This window comes from Sceloporus undulatus, chromosome 4 (assembly GCF_019175285.1).
Source record: "Sceloporus undulatus isolate JIND9_A2432 ecotype Alabama chromosome 4, SceUnd_v1.1, whole genome shotgun sequence".
Lineage (NCBI taxonomy): Eukaryota > Metazoa > Chordata > Lepidosauria > Squamata > Phrynosomatidae > Sceloporus > Sceloporus undulatus.
The window spans coordinates 92,551,959-92,569,207 of NC_056525.1; the positions used below are offsets into that span (position 1 = coordinate 92,551,959).

General features: G+C 39.4%; 1 protein-coding gene across 1 annotated transcript in view; it reads left to right on the forward strand.

Moving 5' to 3' along the window:
* The window catches only part of CTH (cystathionine gamma-lyase), a 29,549-nt gene extending 19,740 nt beyond the window's left edge, over positions 1-9,809 (forward strand). Inside the window, exons 8-12 of the mRNA XM_042461954.1 lie at positions 1,279-1,431; positions 2,383-2,504; positions 4,813-4,865; positions 6,280-6,418; positions 8,419-9,809. Coding sequence (XP_042317888.1) covers positions 1,279-1,431; positions 2,383-2,504; positions 4,813-4,865; positions 6,280-6,418; positions 8,419-8,445 — 494 coding nt within the window. The 3' untranslated portion in view covers positions 8,446-9,809. The remainder of the gene's footprint in view (positions 1-1,278; positions 1,432-2,382; positions 2,505-4,812; positions 4,866-6,279; positions 6,419-8,418) is intronic.
* The last annotated feature ends 7,440 nt before the right edge of the window (positions 9,810-17,249 follow it).

The window sequence follows — 17,249 nt, forward strand, 5'->3', positions numbered from 1 at the left end:
TCCTGGCCCAAAGCAGTCTTAGTGTGGAGTAAAAAGACCAGCTGATTGTTGTGGAGTTTATTGAGAACTCCACAGTGACAATGGGTACCCACATGCCCCTTACCTGCCTCCACTGTCATATCTTCTCTGAAGGCCCCTGTTACAGCGTGTGCCATCAGATGGGGGTGCCTGGCCATGTGAGTATAGACAACCACCCTGTTTTTGACCTTACAGGCTGTGAGGGAGGTCTTCAGAGAAGACATGGGGGTGGCAGGTAAGGAGTGTATTGTGGCAGCAGATCTATGATGCAGAGGCAAGTGAATGTATAAACGCTCGCCCATCACTGTGCTGGCCTGGGGACTGACCTGGATCGGAATCAGGGGCAGGATTCCATGGGCTTGTCTTGTGGTATCCTACCCATCTGCTCAGGCTCTTAATCTTATCATCTGTCCCAGAGTTTCTGTGAGGATAAAATGTGGCATATGGGAGAGAAGGGATGGGGAAGATAAACTTACACTATCTTGAAATGTTTTGAGGAAGGGGAGAATATCAGCATATTTAATTATTCTTTGTCTGAAAGGTATTCAGAAATGTGGACAAAATATATAACTTCACTTAGGGCCTGAACAGACAGGCCAAAATAAAGCTGCTTAAAGCTTTATTAAAGTATAGCTATCTGGTAGCAGAGTACTATTAAGTGATGCTTTGGTGTGAACCAAGAACCTTATAGTCAGGGACTGAAACTTTGGGCCCAAACAGACAGGCCAAAATAAAGCTGCTTCAGGTCACTTTGAAGGTATGCTGTTTAAATGATGCATGCGTCCTAAGAGGCTGGAAACTGCACCAAATGCACGCTCCAGTCCTAAGGACTGGAGAGCAGCTTTGGCGCAGCTTCTGGACTCTTAAGATGTGTGTGTCATTTAAGCAGCATACCTCCAAAGTGACCCGAAGCAGCTTTATTTTGGCCTGTCTGTTTGGGCCCAAAGTTCCAGTCCCTGACTATAAGGTTCTTGATTCACACCAAAGCATCACTTAATAGTACTCTGCTACCAGATAGCTATAATTTAACTTTTAACTTAAAGCTCTGTTTATGTTTTATACTTACCGTATTGTGAACAAGGGAATATATTTTGACAGTAATGCAGAATTGTGTTGCTTATTTATTATTTTATTTATTTATTCCAAAGATTTATATCCCACCTTTCTCCCACAATGGCATTCATTGGCTCTTTATAGATAGCTTGGTGGGAGTGACAAAGTCATTAGCAAAGTAGGTGATTTCTTTGTTTTGTTTTGTAGCCATTGGAGCAGTTCCATCTCCTTTTGACTGCTACCTTTGCAACCGGGGTTTAAAGACGTTGCCAATCCGCATGAAACAACATTTCCAAAATGCACTGGCTGTTGCCCGGTTTCTTGAGTCAGATCCTAGAGTTGAAAAAGTCCTTTTCCCTGGTGAGTTACCTGTGTAGAACCTGGCAGTAGCTAAAGTGTTCTTGTCAAAATGTAAAATGATAAAATAAAATAAAAGCAACTGGTGGCAGCCAGGGAACATCAGCCACATTGCATGAATAAGGCTGCAAAGTTATATCCACTTATTTGTTAGTAAGCCCCATTTAAAATAGATTTATTTTTGAGTAAGTGCATAGATGAATATGCTGTTAAGTGCACTCTTCCAGTTCAGTGCCAGAGGCTCAAATTGGCTAATAGCTGATTAAGTTAATGGATGATTAAGGCCTGATGCAACAAGTGCTGGTTAATAGTTTCTTCCATATTGTTTTCACCTCCATGAGCTTCCTCATAATCTATTCCACTCATCATTTCCTTACTGTTCTCACAACCATTCATTCCAGGCAATGCATTCAAAAATTCTATATATTTTCCTATGTTGTATATGTGTATAGCAGACCAGGGTTCACATGTGGCCCCCTCACGTCTGTTTGTGAGGACTGTACCAACCCTAAACTGTTTCAAAAAGGAATTTATGATTCCCCACCCCTGGCAAATATTGTTTTGGAATTTGTGCAGTTTGAATCTTAGCACTGGTCAATGCTAAGTGGTCAAAGTATTATATAAAGTATAGTCCTGGTAGCCCCCAAAGGGACATTACATTTATGTTTTCTTGCCACTCAGAAAAGTTTCTTTCTTGAACCTCCTGGGGAATTCTGCTACCTGAAATTCAAGAAAACAGTTTTTCCAAGCTGTGTGAAGATATAAATGGAATGCCTGTTCATTGGCTGCTAGGATTGATAGTGGGGGATTCTGGAAGTTACAGCTCAAGGTAGCAACTTTTCCAAACTCACTCTTTTGGGTAGCCACTTCATGTTTCTAGCAGGCTGAGTGTATAAGTGAATGTATGTGTGTTAAAACAATCAAGTTGTTTATATAATGCATGACTCATTTCAGGTTTGCCATCACATCCACAGTATGAGGTAGTAAAACGTCAGTGTACGGGCTGCCCAGGGATGATTTCCTTTTACATTAAAGGAAATCTTGAAAACGCCTCCACATTTCTCAAAAGCATAAAGGTAAAGACCTCTGAATGTATGTACATTTCCTATATAAAGAAGAACAGCACCACCTTGTGATCTAACCATGTTCTGGATGCTAGCACAAGGAGGAGGAAGTTGCCTTCAAGCCTGCAGGGCAAATTATAGTCAAAGACTTTGTGAGGAGTCTCAAAATATAAATCATCCATATAGGTGGCAGTAATGAGAAACAAGGGAAAGGGTGTAGACAAACTAACATGGCCCAATTATTCAAGTGATTAGTGCTTGCATCACCAATATGAGCCAAGTAATGCCACCCCATGCCAGCTGCCAGCTCACCCTGTGCCACAATTATAAATGAATTTTTAAGGCAAGGCTGGTTTTGCTGATGTAACAAAGGCATGATGTTTCTTAAATGCCTCTCAAATGATTTTGAGTTCAGAAAACTCTGTCCAATTTTTCCTCACCAATACATATCACCGTAAATACAGGTGTGCAGTCACTTCCCCAATGACTGGCAACTAAATTAACCTGCAAAATGGCCAAAGTGTTCTTCCTGTTCTATAATTGTCATTGTGGGTAAGCTGCCATAAAAATAGAGCTGGGAGAGTGTGTGTTCTACTTTGCATTCCATGCCATCCCAAATGATAGGATACCTTAATAACTGTAATTGTAATAAGATTCTCATCTTGTCCTAATTCTGTTCCTGGCCACTAGGAAATCATTTTAATAACAATGAACTAAATCCTGTTGTTAATCCCAGCTAGGATATTCCCTACTGAATCTGTGGTAATTTGGTAAATTTACCATTTCTGCTAACTCAGGGAGTCTATTCTAATTGAAATAGAATTCAGGCTGATAGCAAGAAGGTGCCCAAACTCCAGACTAGGACAGGGATGTCACATGTGGATCCAGGGAGTTTTACACACTTTTTCTGTTAGCACAACTGGAGTAATGAACTTAATCAAGAAAAGCTCTATAGACAGACAGTTTAGGGCATTCTCAACCAGGGTTTCTGTGAAAAGTCACGAGCAGTTCAGCAAGAAATTATAAAAAATAAAACCATGGGGTTTTTTTGAACTGTAGATATAATAATTTTTATGCAGAGATTACCTGAGAGCTGATAATTATTTCAAGGGTTCCTCCAGGGTAAAAAGGTTGAGTAAGAAAAGGGAAAGGAATTTCCTGAAAGAGAGCATGTCTGTGGGTAGCAAGGTTGGGAATGGCCCTGAAACAGCAAAACACCTCCCCTGAATAGTCCAACATGACAGCTGCAAGGAGTTCTTGTGCAGCCCTTCAAAGTTTCAGAAGAGCTGAAAATGGGATGGTCTAGGCCTCCGGGCTTCTCTTGCCTGCTCTCCTCTTCTTTTTTACATTCAGTGAAACCCAACAGATTAGAAGCAGCCTGCCATGCTAAGATCAAGAGTTCATCTTGATCTTAGCATGGAGGTGGTAAACCTAACAAGTTGCTTCTAATCTATCTGTTGGGTTTCGTGGAACCTAGAAAAGAAGTTTGTATCCCAGGTTTCCTAAGACTGTGGTTTGATATGCCATTGCTCACACTTTCAGTTGATCCTGGAAAGGCAGTAGCAGTAGGAATAGCCCTCCTGGGGCATCTTTTGCCTGTAAAAGAAATTGACAGAAAACCAGAGATAGTTTCTCTGCTACCTTGTTAATATCACTACTTGTAAACTCTGGTCTAGGAAGCTTTTATAGTAATAGCAGCATAGACAATAGCTTGCTGTCTCGCAGATACTGGGAGATTCTGGAAACACGCAGATACAATAACATTTTTATCACAAGCAAATGAAGCCAAATCAGTGCTACTTCTTAATCCAAGTATATCCTTTTCCTTTAATCATTAGTTTGTCAGCATAGGGTTATGTTCTTCTAGTCAAGACCCTGTAGTCTGTAAGATTTCACAGTAGGGAAACAGAAGTAAGAGCACTGGGGAGAATATCCTACTACTGCAGCCTCATCCTCCAGCAGGATGAAATAGCCTTGAGAAGTCAATGTTTTCCCCTAGTCTAGTGGTAGAAGCTCTGTTTTGCATAGTATTTCCTTGTTATGCAGAACAGCACTTCTCTGACAGCCAGAAGAGAATTGCATGCTCCACCATCTTTGCAGATGCAATTGGTGAGGATTTGGGAGAGAGCCTTCTCCATGGCTGCTCTGAGACTGTGGAATTCCCTTCCACAGCCCCTTACTGCTCTCTTTTCACAAGCAGCTGAAGACATTTTTGTTTAAACATATACCAGTGGACTTAACCACCTACCCAATTCTGCTAGGACCAAAAGATATGGAAAACTGAATGAAAAAACATAACATTCTCCATTCTTCTCTCTAGCTTTTTGCCCTGGCTGAAAGTCTGGGAGGCTATGAAAGTCTAGCAGAGCATCCGTAAGTAAAGTTTATCTGAAATCTCTGTTGATATGAGTTTATTTAAAAATAACTATTTAATAGCAACTACATTTCTATACCACTTATCAGTACACTTAAGCATTCCCTAAGCAGTTTACAATGCATAAGCTAATTGCCCCCAACAAGCTGGGTATTCATTTTAGTGACCTCAGAAGGATGCAAGCCTGAGTCGAGCTTGAGCCCTTGGCTGTTATTGAACTTGCAATCTTGCGGTTTGTGAGTGGGTGGCTGTATTACAGACATTTAACCGCTGCACCACCAGGGCTCCTAATGAACATGAAACTGAGACACTTATCAACATATTTATTTCAGCCTTGCCAATAAGACTCTAGTCTGCTGTTTAACCTACATACAGAGGGTAATTGTTGTGATTGGTCAAAGGTGAGGGGGTGGCCCTGCAAGTTTTAAGTAGAAGTTGGCTAGGTATGACATTGAATGACCAATATTCTTCACCCGCACCACAGTGCTGCCAAGAAGCATCATCCTTCCCAAATACACATACACTCATATGATCAAATGTTTTCTGAAAAATCAAGAGGAACAAGTATATGAACCTTCATATGTCACTTTAAAAGCACTTTTTAAAACAAAGACAAACAGCTTACATAAAGATTAGACTGATAACCACATGCATGTTTTGCTCAGCTGCTATTCATATCTGCAACTACAGGTATAAATTTGGACTTGTTTATGAAGAATTTCCTGTGAGTTATGTTCTTGGGCTTCTTGTCTCCCTGTGCCTGCAGTTATTCCTTGCCTGCTGATGGCCTACATGTTTGATTCTCCATACAGTACACCAGGTTTTCAGGGTTCACTTCAGTCTTAATTTGCTTAAATTGCTACATAGTAGAATAATAATTTCCCCCAGAACATGTGATGTGGACTCCATGCAAAGCTTGGAAAAATGATTTTTGTGGAACTACAGATAGAAGCAAAGACAAACTTCCCTCTGAACAAATCGTGTCAAGAACACCCTGTGATAGATTTGCCTTAGGGTTGATATAAGTCAGAAATGACATGAAGGTACACATGAACAATATCCAATTTCCAGAATCTTCTAGTTAACGTGGCCAGCAGCCATGCTGATCTGGAGATTCTGCAATTACAGTCCAAAAAAATCTTAAAACTGATTTCAGTCAATAGTTCTGAAACACAATCTGCAATGCCAACCCATGATTGAATGGGATGGGGGACCTGCTTGTTAAAAGTGAATCCATTGACATTTTTCAAGTGGGTTAATATTGCATGCCTGTGGATTGAAGCTGTAGTGCAGAATGTGACTGCCTCACCTCTTTCTATATGTATTTCTTTTAGTTATTACAGTTCTTGTACTTGCTGGTCTGTTGCTTTCTATTTATGAATGTCAAAGCCTGGACTATCTGTTCTTTTTCAGTGCCATCATGACTCATGCTTCAGTTCCCAAGGCAGATAGAGAAGCCCTCGGAATCACTGATACGTTAATTCGCATGTCTATTGGTTTAGAAGACCCAGAAGACTTACTAGAGGATCTGGCCCAAGCTCTGAAGGCAGCTGTAAGTCACTTTCATAGTCCATTGTGAGAAGAGTGTTCTTCCCTTCCTCTTTTGGCCTTTTATTCTTTCTGTTATCTAGAAATAATAGTGCTTCTGATGAATACTGAAGTTCAGTTTGTCACATGACAACATACAGTTGTTCTATGAAATATGGCTTATGTGTGTGCACGCACATGCACTGCTTTAATTTAAGATGCTTAGGACTGGTTAGGGTCTAAGTACTTTAGTTTTTATGGTTCAGTGGTTAGAGGGTTAATAATTAATAATAATTTGTTTTATTTATATACCGCTACTCCAAAGATCATAGCGGTGAACAGCAAGTAAGCTAATTAGCAAGTAAGCTAATTTGCCCCCAACAGTCTGGGTACTCATTTTAGCGACCTCGGAAGGATGCAAGCCTGAGTCGAGCTTGGGCCCTTTTGCTGGTCTTGAACTGCCTGTACTGCAACTTTGTGGTTTTGAGTGAATGGCTGCAGTACAGGCATTTAACCACTGCGCCACCAGGGCTCCTGGTGGTTGAATTGGGCCTTGGCAAATTCATGTTCTCTGGCTGAAAAGTCTGAATGATGCTCCCTGAATTGTAAACCTTGAGATTCCTAGGATGGAATCAAGGCAGTTAAAGTGAAATTATAGGACTATAATTCTCTAGTGTGAAAGGGTCCCTAGCCTTACCCGGCCATATAATGAGTGAACCTGGGGCATTTTCCCTCATGAACCATGTCTACCTTACCACTTAATTAGAACCTTCACTCTTTATTTCCCCTTCTGAAAATATTGCTTTCAGATATGGATTAGGGTCTTTCGATATGTATTAAATTTTTATCTATTTATGGCTTGCCAGTTCCCTCTCCCTTGCCCAACTTGTTATCCTAACTTTGTCTAGGGCTGCCAGTCACAATGGCTATATATATCCTCCAACATCAGAGGCATCACTCCTTTGAATACAAGTTTCTGGGCAAACAACAAACGGGAAGATGCTGTTATACTTAGGTCCTGGCTCTGGGCATTGCAGAGGCATCTGTTTGTCTATTGTAGAAACAGAATGATGGTCTAAGTAGAATTTCAATGTGATTCAGCAAGGTTCTTCTTAAATTTTCACAAGTCTCTCCTGCCTAGGAGTGGGGAAAGTGTGTCCTGCAACCTCCTCTGCATTTTTTTTAATGATTTTGGAGGTTGTGGGTGAAAAATCACCCTCAAATATTCAAAAGTGCTGAAGTTCACTTTTAGCACACACACACCATGTCTCAAACCCCAATTTTAACCTGAAACCTCCCTCCAAAGCTCAGAAGTGGGAACTAAAAGTTTATTCATCTGTTGAGGATGTAGTCTACCCCACAGGTGGAAAATGTGCCCCTGCTGCAGCTGCATTTTAATTTTGACATTTTAATGACAACTGGTGTTCTTCATCTGTTGCAAAGTAGCCCAAGTGATTCTGAAGTCAATGAAATTTTGCTTGAAAACTTCCTCATTATTCTACAAGCTCAATAGAATCTACTGCATTGCTCTTCTTTCAGTGTAGCTAAGGAAAAGCAACTGGGGGCCTGAAAATATAAAAATACAGGTTGAGTCTCCCTTATTCAGAATTTCAAAATCCAAAATATTCTGAACACCAAAACTTTTTTCATGAGTGGTTAAGATAGTGACACTTGCTTTCTGGTGGTTTAGTGTACACAAACTTTGTTTCATGTGCAAAATTATTTTAAAATGTTGTATAAAATTACCTTCAGGCTATTTGAATAAGGTATACATGAAACATAAATGATTTTTGTATTTAGACTTGGCTCCCATTGCCAAGATATTTCTATATGTACATATATGCAAATACAGGTATTCCATAATAATAATAATAAATAATAATAAATTCCAAAATCTAAAAGAATTATGGTCCCAAGTACTTTGGATAAGGGAGACTCAAGGTATATGTACTCCTAGCTCTGTGAAAATTCAGGCAATTTCAGGAAAAATAGTGATACTTTTCTACTTGTTCTCTCTTACCACAGGTTCCTGATTACAAAATCCGTAACTAAGAGATTTAGGACTCGGATGGCAACTGATATCAGTGCAGGTGTAATGTGAAGAAAACTAACTTGATGTTGAGCTACACATGAAATTTCACTGGATTTGAATTTTTAAAAATGAGAACTTACATTTTGAAAGCAAACCAAGGGTACTTGCTGTCCTTAGCCCACTGACAGAGCAAGTGCCTTCGGATGTTCCTATTTTTTAAAAAAACACTAAAATTAAGACACCTTAATTTTAATTTTATTTACAGCATCAGATTTTGGATTATTATGATTCATGCTCAGGGATATTGTGTCTCATTAAATGATACATAAATTAGTTCATTTTAGGCTGGTGTACCATAATGGCTGAATTACAAGTGAGGCAGTCCACCAGGTGACACTACTCTTCTTAGCCTCAGTTCTCTCATTTACAATATAGAATACAATGGCAATGGATTACAAGTAGATTGTGCATCTGGAGCAGGTTGAAATCTTAGAAAGGGCAGTACAATACCAGATACATTTAGACAAATACTACTATTATGTCAGTCCCTCTACCTTTTTTGTGATGCTGAATTAAAACAAAAGAGAGTTCATATCTGGTTCAGAAAAAGACAGCTTCAAATGAAAAATGTGGCTTTAAGTTGCTCCCTGGGACCAAATGTTATTTCTCTCTTCTATGTAATACTGAAGAATGAAGCAAAGTCAGTTGCATGGCATGGCACCATGTCAGTTGCATAATTTTTTTTAAAAAGCTCTTGAATTTGCTTTATTTTTTGTTTTGAATATAAAATTTCTCCTGGTTACATTTCTGGTCTTTGAATAGGACAGTTCTTTTTCTGAAGTACAATTTTTTTGTTCCATTACCTGTGACTGATATGTGAGAACTGTTTTCATAAGTAACACAAATGTTCTGTCAATTTACACTTCTCATAAATTATATAAAGTTGATTGATTTTCATTTTCTCTAAAAAGAATTATTTTGAAGAAACAAATAGGTGACACTTCAGTGAAAGCTCGAGATGACATAGGCCAAATATTTTATAATTCAAGAAGAAAAAATGCAGCTCACTCCTAATCAAAGGTTGCATGGGACTCCCATACAAGACAGGACCATAATTCACTCCTGAATCTGGACTACTACTCTATAGAAGACTAGGGAATAGACTGAACAGCTCCTGACACTGAAGGGAAATTTGTGTTCATGTAAGGGTGCCATGTGGAGGAACCCACAGTCAAGATACCACTGGATTGTAGCTAATACTGCTCTTTCACCTATACTGTAATTTAAAAAATCTTTTGTCTGTCATGCTGTACAAATGCACATGCTTGGTCACATAAGTGACCAGAATCACACAATATGTTCTCTAATAAAGGCCATAATAAAGGTTGGGTCTTGACTTATTAACTACTTCAGCTGCGTGCTTTACAAAACACTTTGGCTGGTGTTTAATATTGCAGATTCCAACCTAAAAATACAGATCCATAACTGTTCTGTATTCACTAAGGCATTGTAGTCTTACTGAAAACCTACCTAAAAGCGAACCAGTCCACCTTAAGAGGCAAAAGAAGTCTGTTCAGCTTCCAGTTGGAAATATCCTCCTCCTTGTGCCCTAATTAGAAGCGGAACAGACCTCCTTCACCAGATCCACTAGCTGTTTCTTAAGGTGGACTGAGGGTTGTGATCAGGACAGACTATCTTATTTATGCATATGTAACTAAGTAGCTGATCTAGGAGTCTGGTATTCTGTTTTTGTTTTGTCTTTTGCTCTACTATGAATATTTCTGAACTGATTTTGACCACACTTGATATTTATACTGACACGGAAATCCCAATTACATTTTTCTGTAAATTCATAATCTATCAGCAAATTGGCTTTGGGAGAAGGAGAGGTGGCAGCTATTGGTTTATTTTGCATGACCTTCAGTGTGAATCAGATTTTAAAGATTGTAGGTCTATCAGTCAAACGTTTCTTTCATTTAGACAATAAGTGAAATAAACATCATCAACCTTGGCAATGCCAGATACATTTCCTAGTTTCAAATAATACTGAGAGTGGCTTTGTGGTTCAGTGGAGATGCAAGAAGACTAGAAAGTACAAATACTTCACCAACATTCAGACAAGGTACCCTTTTGGACTATAGCTGTGGGTATCTCCCAATCAGCATGGCCACAGATATTGGGGACTCTGTGTATTATAGTCCAAAAAGTCACTTTCTCCACCTAGTTCCAAAATTATATTTTAATCTTGGTGAGAGCTTGATCAACTCACAGAAAGGAAGAGGAAACTGTTCCGTTTCATAAGGTGCAGAGGCATGATGAAACTAAGGTCCCAAACAGACCGGTACTAAGTGCCAGCTTGGGGGTGGCATGTGGGCGTGGTGTTTAGATGATGCCCGCCCCCAAGCTGACATCACGCCGCCTGCCTGACCAGATGGTGGGCAGTGTGATGGTCCAGCGGCACAGTGTTTGTAAGCCGCATGATTCAGGAGTGTTGTAAAGCTGCAGTAGTGTCTGAAAGGGCACCCTTTTGCTGGGTCAAAAAGGAATGGCATTTTGCCACCTCTTTTTTGGGTTGGCAAATAGCCAGATCCGTGCTGCTTCATGCAGTTGCCACAGCCCTGATCTGGCGCTCAAAGGGGTGGCATCACGTTGTCCTTTTAGAGCTGACTGTTTTGGCCCTAGGTGTGAAGCACACGTTTCCTGCATCCTTTCATTTTTTGTGTATGTGGTGGGAGAGTGCTTGTCTAAAAAGGAACATCAACTTATAGTTGGGTCCAAAGGAAGATATGCAACTAGCCTTTAATGTGAAGTATGTGGATGGGTCATAAGTAAACCTATGGGTTTTTTTTATAGTATGAATGGGGAATGCTGGCCGTCTACGTGCATTGGGACTGCAGTTCCTTTCAGCCCTATGCAGGGGAAGCCTTCATGCAGTACTATCATCTTCAGATGCCATAATATATATATAACATATACACAAACCTAAACATAACAAAACCCAAACCACCACACTATGTTTGACAGTCATGTGGGAAATAATTTTCTTCTCTGTTGCTTCCAAACTGTAGAATGTACCTCCCTCAGAATTGTGATCTGTTCCTACTCTTACTCCTTTCATTAAGAGTACAAAAAAGCATCTCTTCAAACTGGCTTTTTAAACAGTTTATGTTTGTTGCTTACTGTGATGGTTTTATAAGGTAATGTGTTTTGATTTTTTTAGTCACCTTGAGTGTTATCTGAAAGGCCACACATACTGCATATTTATCCTATAGCTGGATCACATCTGCTACTGTCTGCCCTGAACCTTTAACACTGTGGACTGGGTGATGTGGGGCCATTTCTTAAGTAATATTTGCTGTGTGTCACTTGATGTTCTGGAGTCACCCTATCAGTTTGTATATGTCACTAGTTGATCCACCTAATCCTTCGTCCTGGGACTACAGTCTCTGGGAAAAGTTGTATGTGTCTGTACTCAGCATCTCTCTGCTCACAGGATAACTTTAGAAAGGCATTAACAGCACCCAACAATCTCTAAGACATTGGCTTAGATCCTAAAATAAGTGAACTTAAGGGAGTTCATGGAACACTAATTTACTGTCCTTTCCACATGCAACAGTCCTGCATTGCTCAGGAGGGCACCAGGCGTTTAATGTTGTATTATTTAGCTCTCTGGAATACAATCCTTGTGCTCTGGCTTCTGGTGTATCTTGCGTTCTCTCTGACTTGACTATTTTGATACGAGTTCATCTGTTATATGGTATAAGCAGTTGCCTTAAAACAGAGATGAGGAATCATTGGGTCTCCAGATGGTTTCAACTGGAGCTCCCATAGTTTCTTATCACTGGCCATCCTGGCTTGGATTTCTGACATTAAAGTCCAACTTATCAGCTGGGCCTGAGTTTCATACCTCACAGCCACTAATAAAGTTTCACCACTTTCATCCGGCTGTGTTTGAGTATATAGCAAAACTGCATTCAAGGAAATAGCCATGTTAGTAAGTTCTGGCATAAACATATATAAAGTTTATAGCACCTTTGAGATTTCTAGCACAAGCTTTTGTGTACTCCAGTTTTGTATCTGATGAAGAATCCACAAAAGTTTATCCTTATTCTTTCAGTATCAAAGGTGCCCCGTATTTGTAAGCAAAATTGCCTGTTTCAAAGATCCAAAAAGGTTGCAAGATCAGGTGGTTTATGATTCAGTCCTATGGGGCTTATGTATTCCCAGTTAAGAGGTCAATAGAGGCTTGCTCCCAGAGAAAAGGTATAGGGTGCAGCTGGGTTGGTATCTTTATATACAGTTTCCAAGTAGAGCTGCTTTACATGAAGAGATGGATCATGTGGTATGGACCCTCTGGGACTGTACAATTTTAAGTCTCAAAGAGGAGGAATGTTAGTTGGATTGCTTCCACGTGATCATTGCATGTGGAAATATAGCAGTCCAAAGAAAAGGAGAGTCTAGAATCATTTTTCTAACATGCTAATTTTCTATTAGAAAATAAATTTTAAGGCAAATTAAGAACTAATCTACAGATGCAGCTCTTCCCAACAAGATTAAAATTGTAGAACTCCATTTGTAGGAGCCCAATTTGTAGAATATATATTACCATGTTGGGGGAAGGAAGCCACTCACCTTGGACCATATAGAATACAGCATTGGTGAGACTGCTACAGTTAAACCAAATCTGAAAATTTACAGACATCTGAGTGAGATTTTGTACTTCTTACAAATTAAAAATTCTGTTAACATCAGTTGCCGTAGGCTTACCAAACAAAATTGCTGCACAGCTGGTCTATAAACCAAACCATTACTTTTAGAACTGCAGACACTGCTTCCTAGACAATAAGCTGTGGGATCTTTTTACCTAATGGCACCGTATCCTGCTAAGCTATTCCATCTTTGCCTAGATTTAAAATAGGTACTGAAAAACAAGTGATCACTCAAACAAGATTAAACAAGAAAGATGTTTAAATTCATTTTTTTGTAGCTATGACGATTTTTCAAAGAATGTAACTATTTTTTTCAAAGAATTCACTGTTATTGAATAAGTGCTGCAAAAGAGGAGTACCAAAATCCCTTTTGCAACACAATTTTATTGCACTATGATTCCTCTCTAAATGCCATGGTTACCTCCTATGGAGTTTGTAGCTTGGTGAGACACTCCAGGTCATTGGCTGAGAATTTTAAGTACACCTAAAACTGTAAATCCCAGGAATCCACTTAGAGTGGGATGATAGTGCTATAATTGTGAAGTGTGAAAGAGCCTGAGGAGCAATCCTTCATTTTGGACAAGATCACTCTCAGTCTCTAATATTTGTATGGAGAAAACAACAGATGGAATGACATAAAACCACATTTCTTGAAAGAGTGCCTTTGCATTCCAAGCATAGTTGATGTAGTTACCCCTGCATATCAGCAGTTTCCCACAGTAAACATACCAAATCTGGAAGGACAGACATTATTTCCAAATACAGTTTGCCAGTAATCATCTGCTTGATTACCAGGTGCAACCACTTAAATATTTATATTGGTTTCTTTTTTATTATCATTTATTAGCCAATTCCAAAACTATAGCAAACTGCCTTTCAAGCTTTAAGGCCTTTCCTAGGCAATATATAAACAATAGCAATAGCAACAGCAGCTTCATTTATATACTGCTTCATACTGAACTAAGCAGTGTCTAAGCGCTTTACAACTGTAAGCAACAAATAAGGAATGAAAAGTACAACCATGCAACTGTAAAACCATTGTTTTTAAAAGAGATACACAAAGTTCTAATATGAACCGTGTTTAAAATTTACAGGACAGCATTTAAGGAAATGTTGCCTTCATTAAAAAGAAAGAAAAACCTATTGATGGAGCAATATGATCCTTAGGTTGAGGGAAAACTACAAAGGTTTGTGTGGTTTTATGGACTAAACTTTCTTGAGACATATTTTTTGTGTGTGTGATTTCCTTGTAGGTTTCATTTCAGAGACATTTGAGTGACCAAACAAATGACATTGTTTTGTCAGCATTCTATCTCATCCCTTGTGCTGTTTAACCTGTTGTCTATATGAACCCCATAAAGGAATTTGTCCCAATTGTGTTGTAAATAATGTTCAGATGACACTCAGCTTTACCTTCATTTTTCATTTATTTCTAGCTAGCCACTGACTCCCTGAATTGATGAATTGAAGTAATAATGGGCTGCATAAGGGTTAACTAGTTAAAATCTAAATTAGACAAAACAAGGCAGATAAAGTGACTTCTCAGGGGTAGAGTTTCAACTAGTTCTGGAAAGGGATAACTGCAGACACTTTGGATGGAAAGATTTATAGTCTGGCAATGGTGGGTTCTCCAGGGCAGTGGCAAAGTGTGGTTTTCCAGATGTTGTTGGATTGCAGCTCCTAGTAGTCTGGGTTAGCATACTCAATGTTTATGAATGTTGAGAGTTGAAGTCCAACAATATTTGGAAGGCCATTCTGGCCTGCTCATGCTCTGGGGAAATCCTCGGAGGAGTTGATGAAACAAAAATAGGGCTAGATGAGGGAACTGATTTTCATGGCTAAACATTTATGGAATAAAGCTGTCCACCTCCAGATATGAATCTCCCCCTACTTTGAGGGAAATCAAACACTCATTTTCATCTGAGAAGTTTCCAGAGATGGTGTCTGCCTGGATGTAGTTAGATATGGGATGCTGGACTAGATAGGCCTTATGGTTCTGATCAAGGAGAAAATTCTTGTATTCTTGGCAGAGCCTTAGAAAAGTTGCAGGTTTTTGAGAACTATAACTTCCCCAATATTTCCCAGGAAGCATGACCAGTGACCATGATGGCTCAGGAATCCTAGCAGCTATAGTCCCCCAAGGGAACTTTTCCAAATTCAAGTTCTTAGTTTGGAATGTTATGCCCTATGAGGAGTGTCTTAGGGAGTTGGGTATATTTAGCCTCCAGAAGAGAAGATTAAGAGGGAAAAGATGATAGCCGTGCTTCAGTATTTGAAAGGATGTCATACTGAAGATGGAGCAAGATTGTTGTCTGCTGCACCACTGATTTGTGATAAACTGCCTGTGCTAATTTATACATACTAATGGAAAATTAGAAATGATTGTTAGAATTTAAACAGAATTATAAGTAGATTTTATTTCAGTGGGAAATCTGTGACCAGATCATATACCTCTGCACCTGTTGAGTCTGCTGTGGATGGGCAACATTAATTTCCTTCCTTATGGTTCTTTATTTTTGACTCAGAGTTTGGACAGCAAAACCTTTCTGACATAAGAGTATCATCTATTCCAAAGGAAATGTTACTACCTGAAGCCATGATTAAACCCTCTCTCCCTTTCCTAGTGTAGCAGCAAAAAAGGCTAGGGTGAGTGACAATGTTAAAGATTCTGCCTCCCAGCAATCAATATTCTTGCTTATAAATGTCAGTATTTTTTAAAGATGGGACCTGTTTGTCCTTTGCTTGTGTCCTGATTCAACAATCAGTGCAAGGCAGGTTATTATAGAGAAAGTGAAAGCAGCCTATGGAGATTACTTCTTCATTATTACCATTTTCACCAGTGACCAACAATGTATGCTTTTAGAAATGGGAGGAGTGAGTTAATTTTATTAGGATACTGAAGTTTTAAGATATGTCCCTTTCCTACTTGAGGTTACAGCATCACTTAATGACCCCCTGCAATATACTTTAAAACATGAAGTTAAATTGCATTCACTCCCACAAAGTGGCAATGTCAGGATGCCAAGCCACTCTAAGAGAGATGCTGAACAATATCAAGCATGTGAACTACAAATACAAAAATGTTCATAATCCTTTGGCCAGAAGTGAGATTAGTGAGGGGTTTGATACTGCAAACTGGCTGTAATTTGCCATGCTACATGGGGTTTTTTTTTGCACAGTGCAAGTGTAATCACATTTTAATTGCTTGCTGAAGCGTACAGAGGTAATGAGGCTTGCCTCTCCTCCCATCATCCATAACCTCTGTTATGGCTCAATGAACATCATGCTCCAATGAGTATTTTACAGCTGAGTAGCACAGCATCCTCTTAGTGAACAAATTGCTGGAGGTAACCTAGATAAACTGTCTTTGAATTGGTTTGAAAATGAAGCTGGCGGTACATGGTTCCCATGGTAGCAGGAAGCACTCTTGAAACCCTTTCACACCACACAGTTACAGAGCTGTGATTCCATTTGTCTGCCAAATCCTAGGATTTGCAGTGCATGGAGGGGTGTTTATAATTCTCAGCCAGGGACAAACTACAGGATTCCATGGGATGCACCCAAAGCAGTACAAGTGCATTGTGGTATACTGTAATTATATAATGGGCCATGGGAAAGACCTCTCCCTCAAATTCTGGAGAGCAACTTCCATTCATAATGCTGAGCTAACAAGTTTTACTTGGTATAAAGACAGATTCCTATTGTCTCTAGCATAACAGGTTTATCAAACCATGAACCCCACAATTCCATAGGATGGAACTATGGCAGTGAAAGTGGAATAAGAATTAAGGCAAAGGTAGGTGACTGTGGAAAGTGCAGGGGCCAATTTTCATCCTCTTCAAAGGTCTCCTGAAAATCAGTCAAGGAAAAGGAAAGAAGAAACCAAAACTATCTATTTGCAGTTTCCACTTCCACCTGTTCATCAGACAATTTTGGGTGTGGGAGTCAATGCTGGAGATCTCTCTCTCTCTCTCTCTCTCTCTCTCTTTAATATCCTGCCCCAATCTGTTTATAACAGAGATTAAAATAGAGTTCATCTAAAACCCTGATGATAGAAAAGAGCTTTTAAAAAACCCAGTCAAAGGAGCTATCCTATTAAAACACTGATTTAGAAC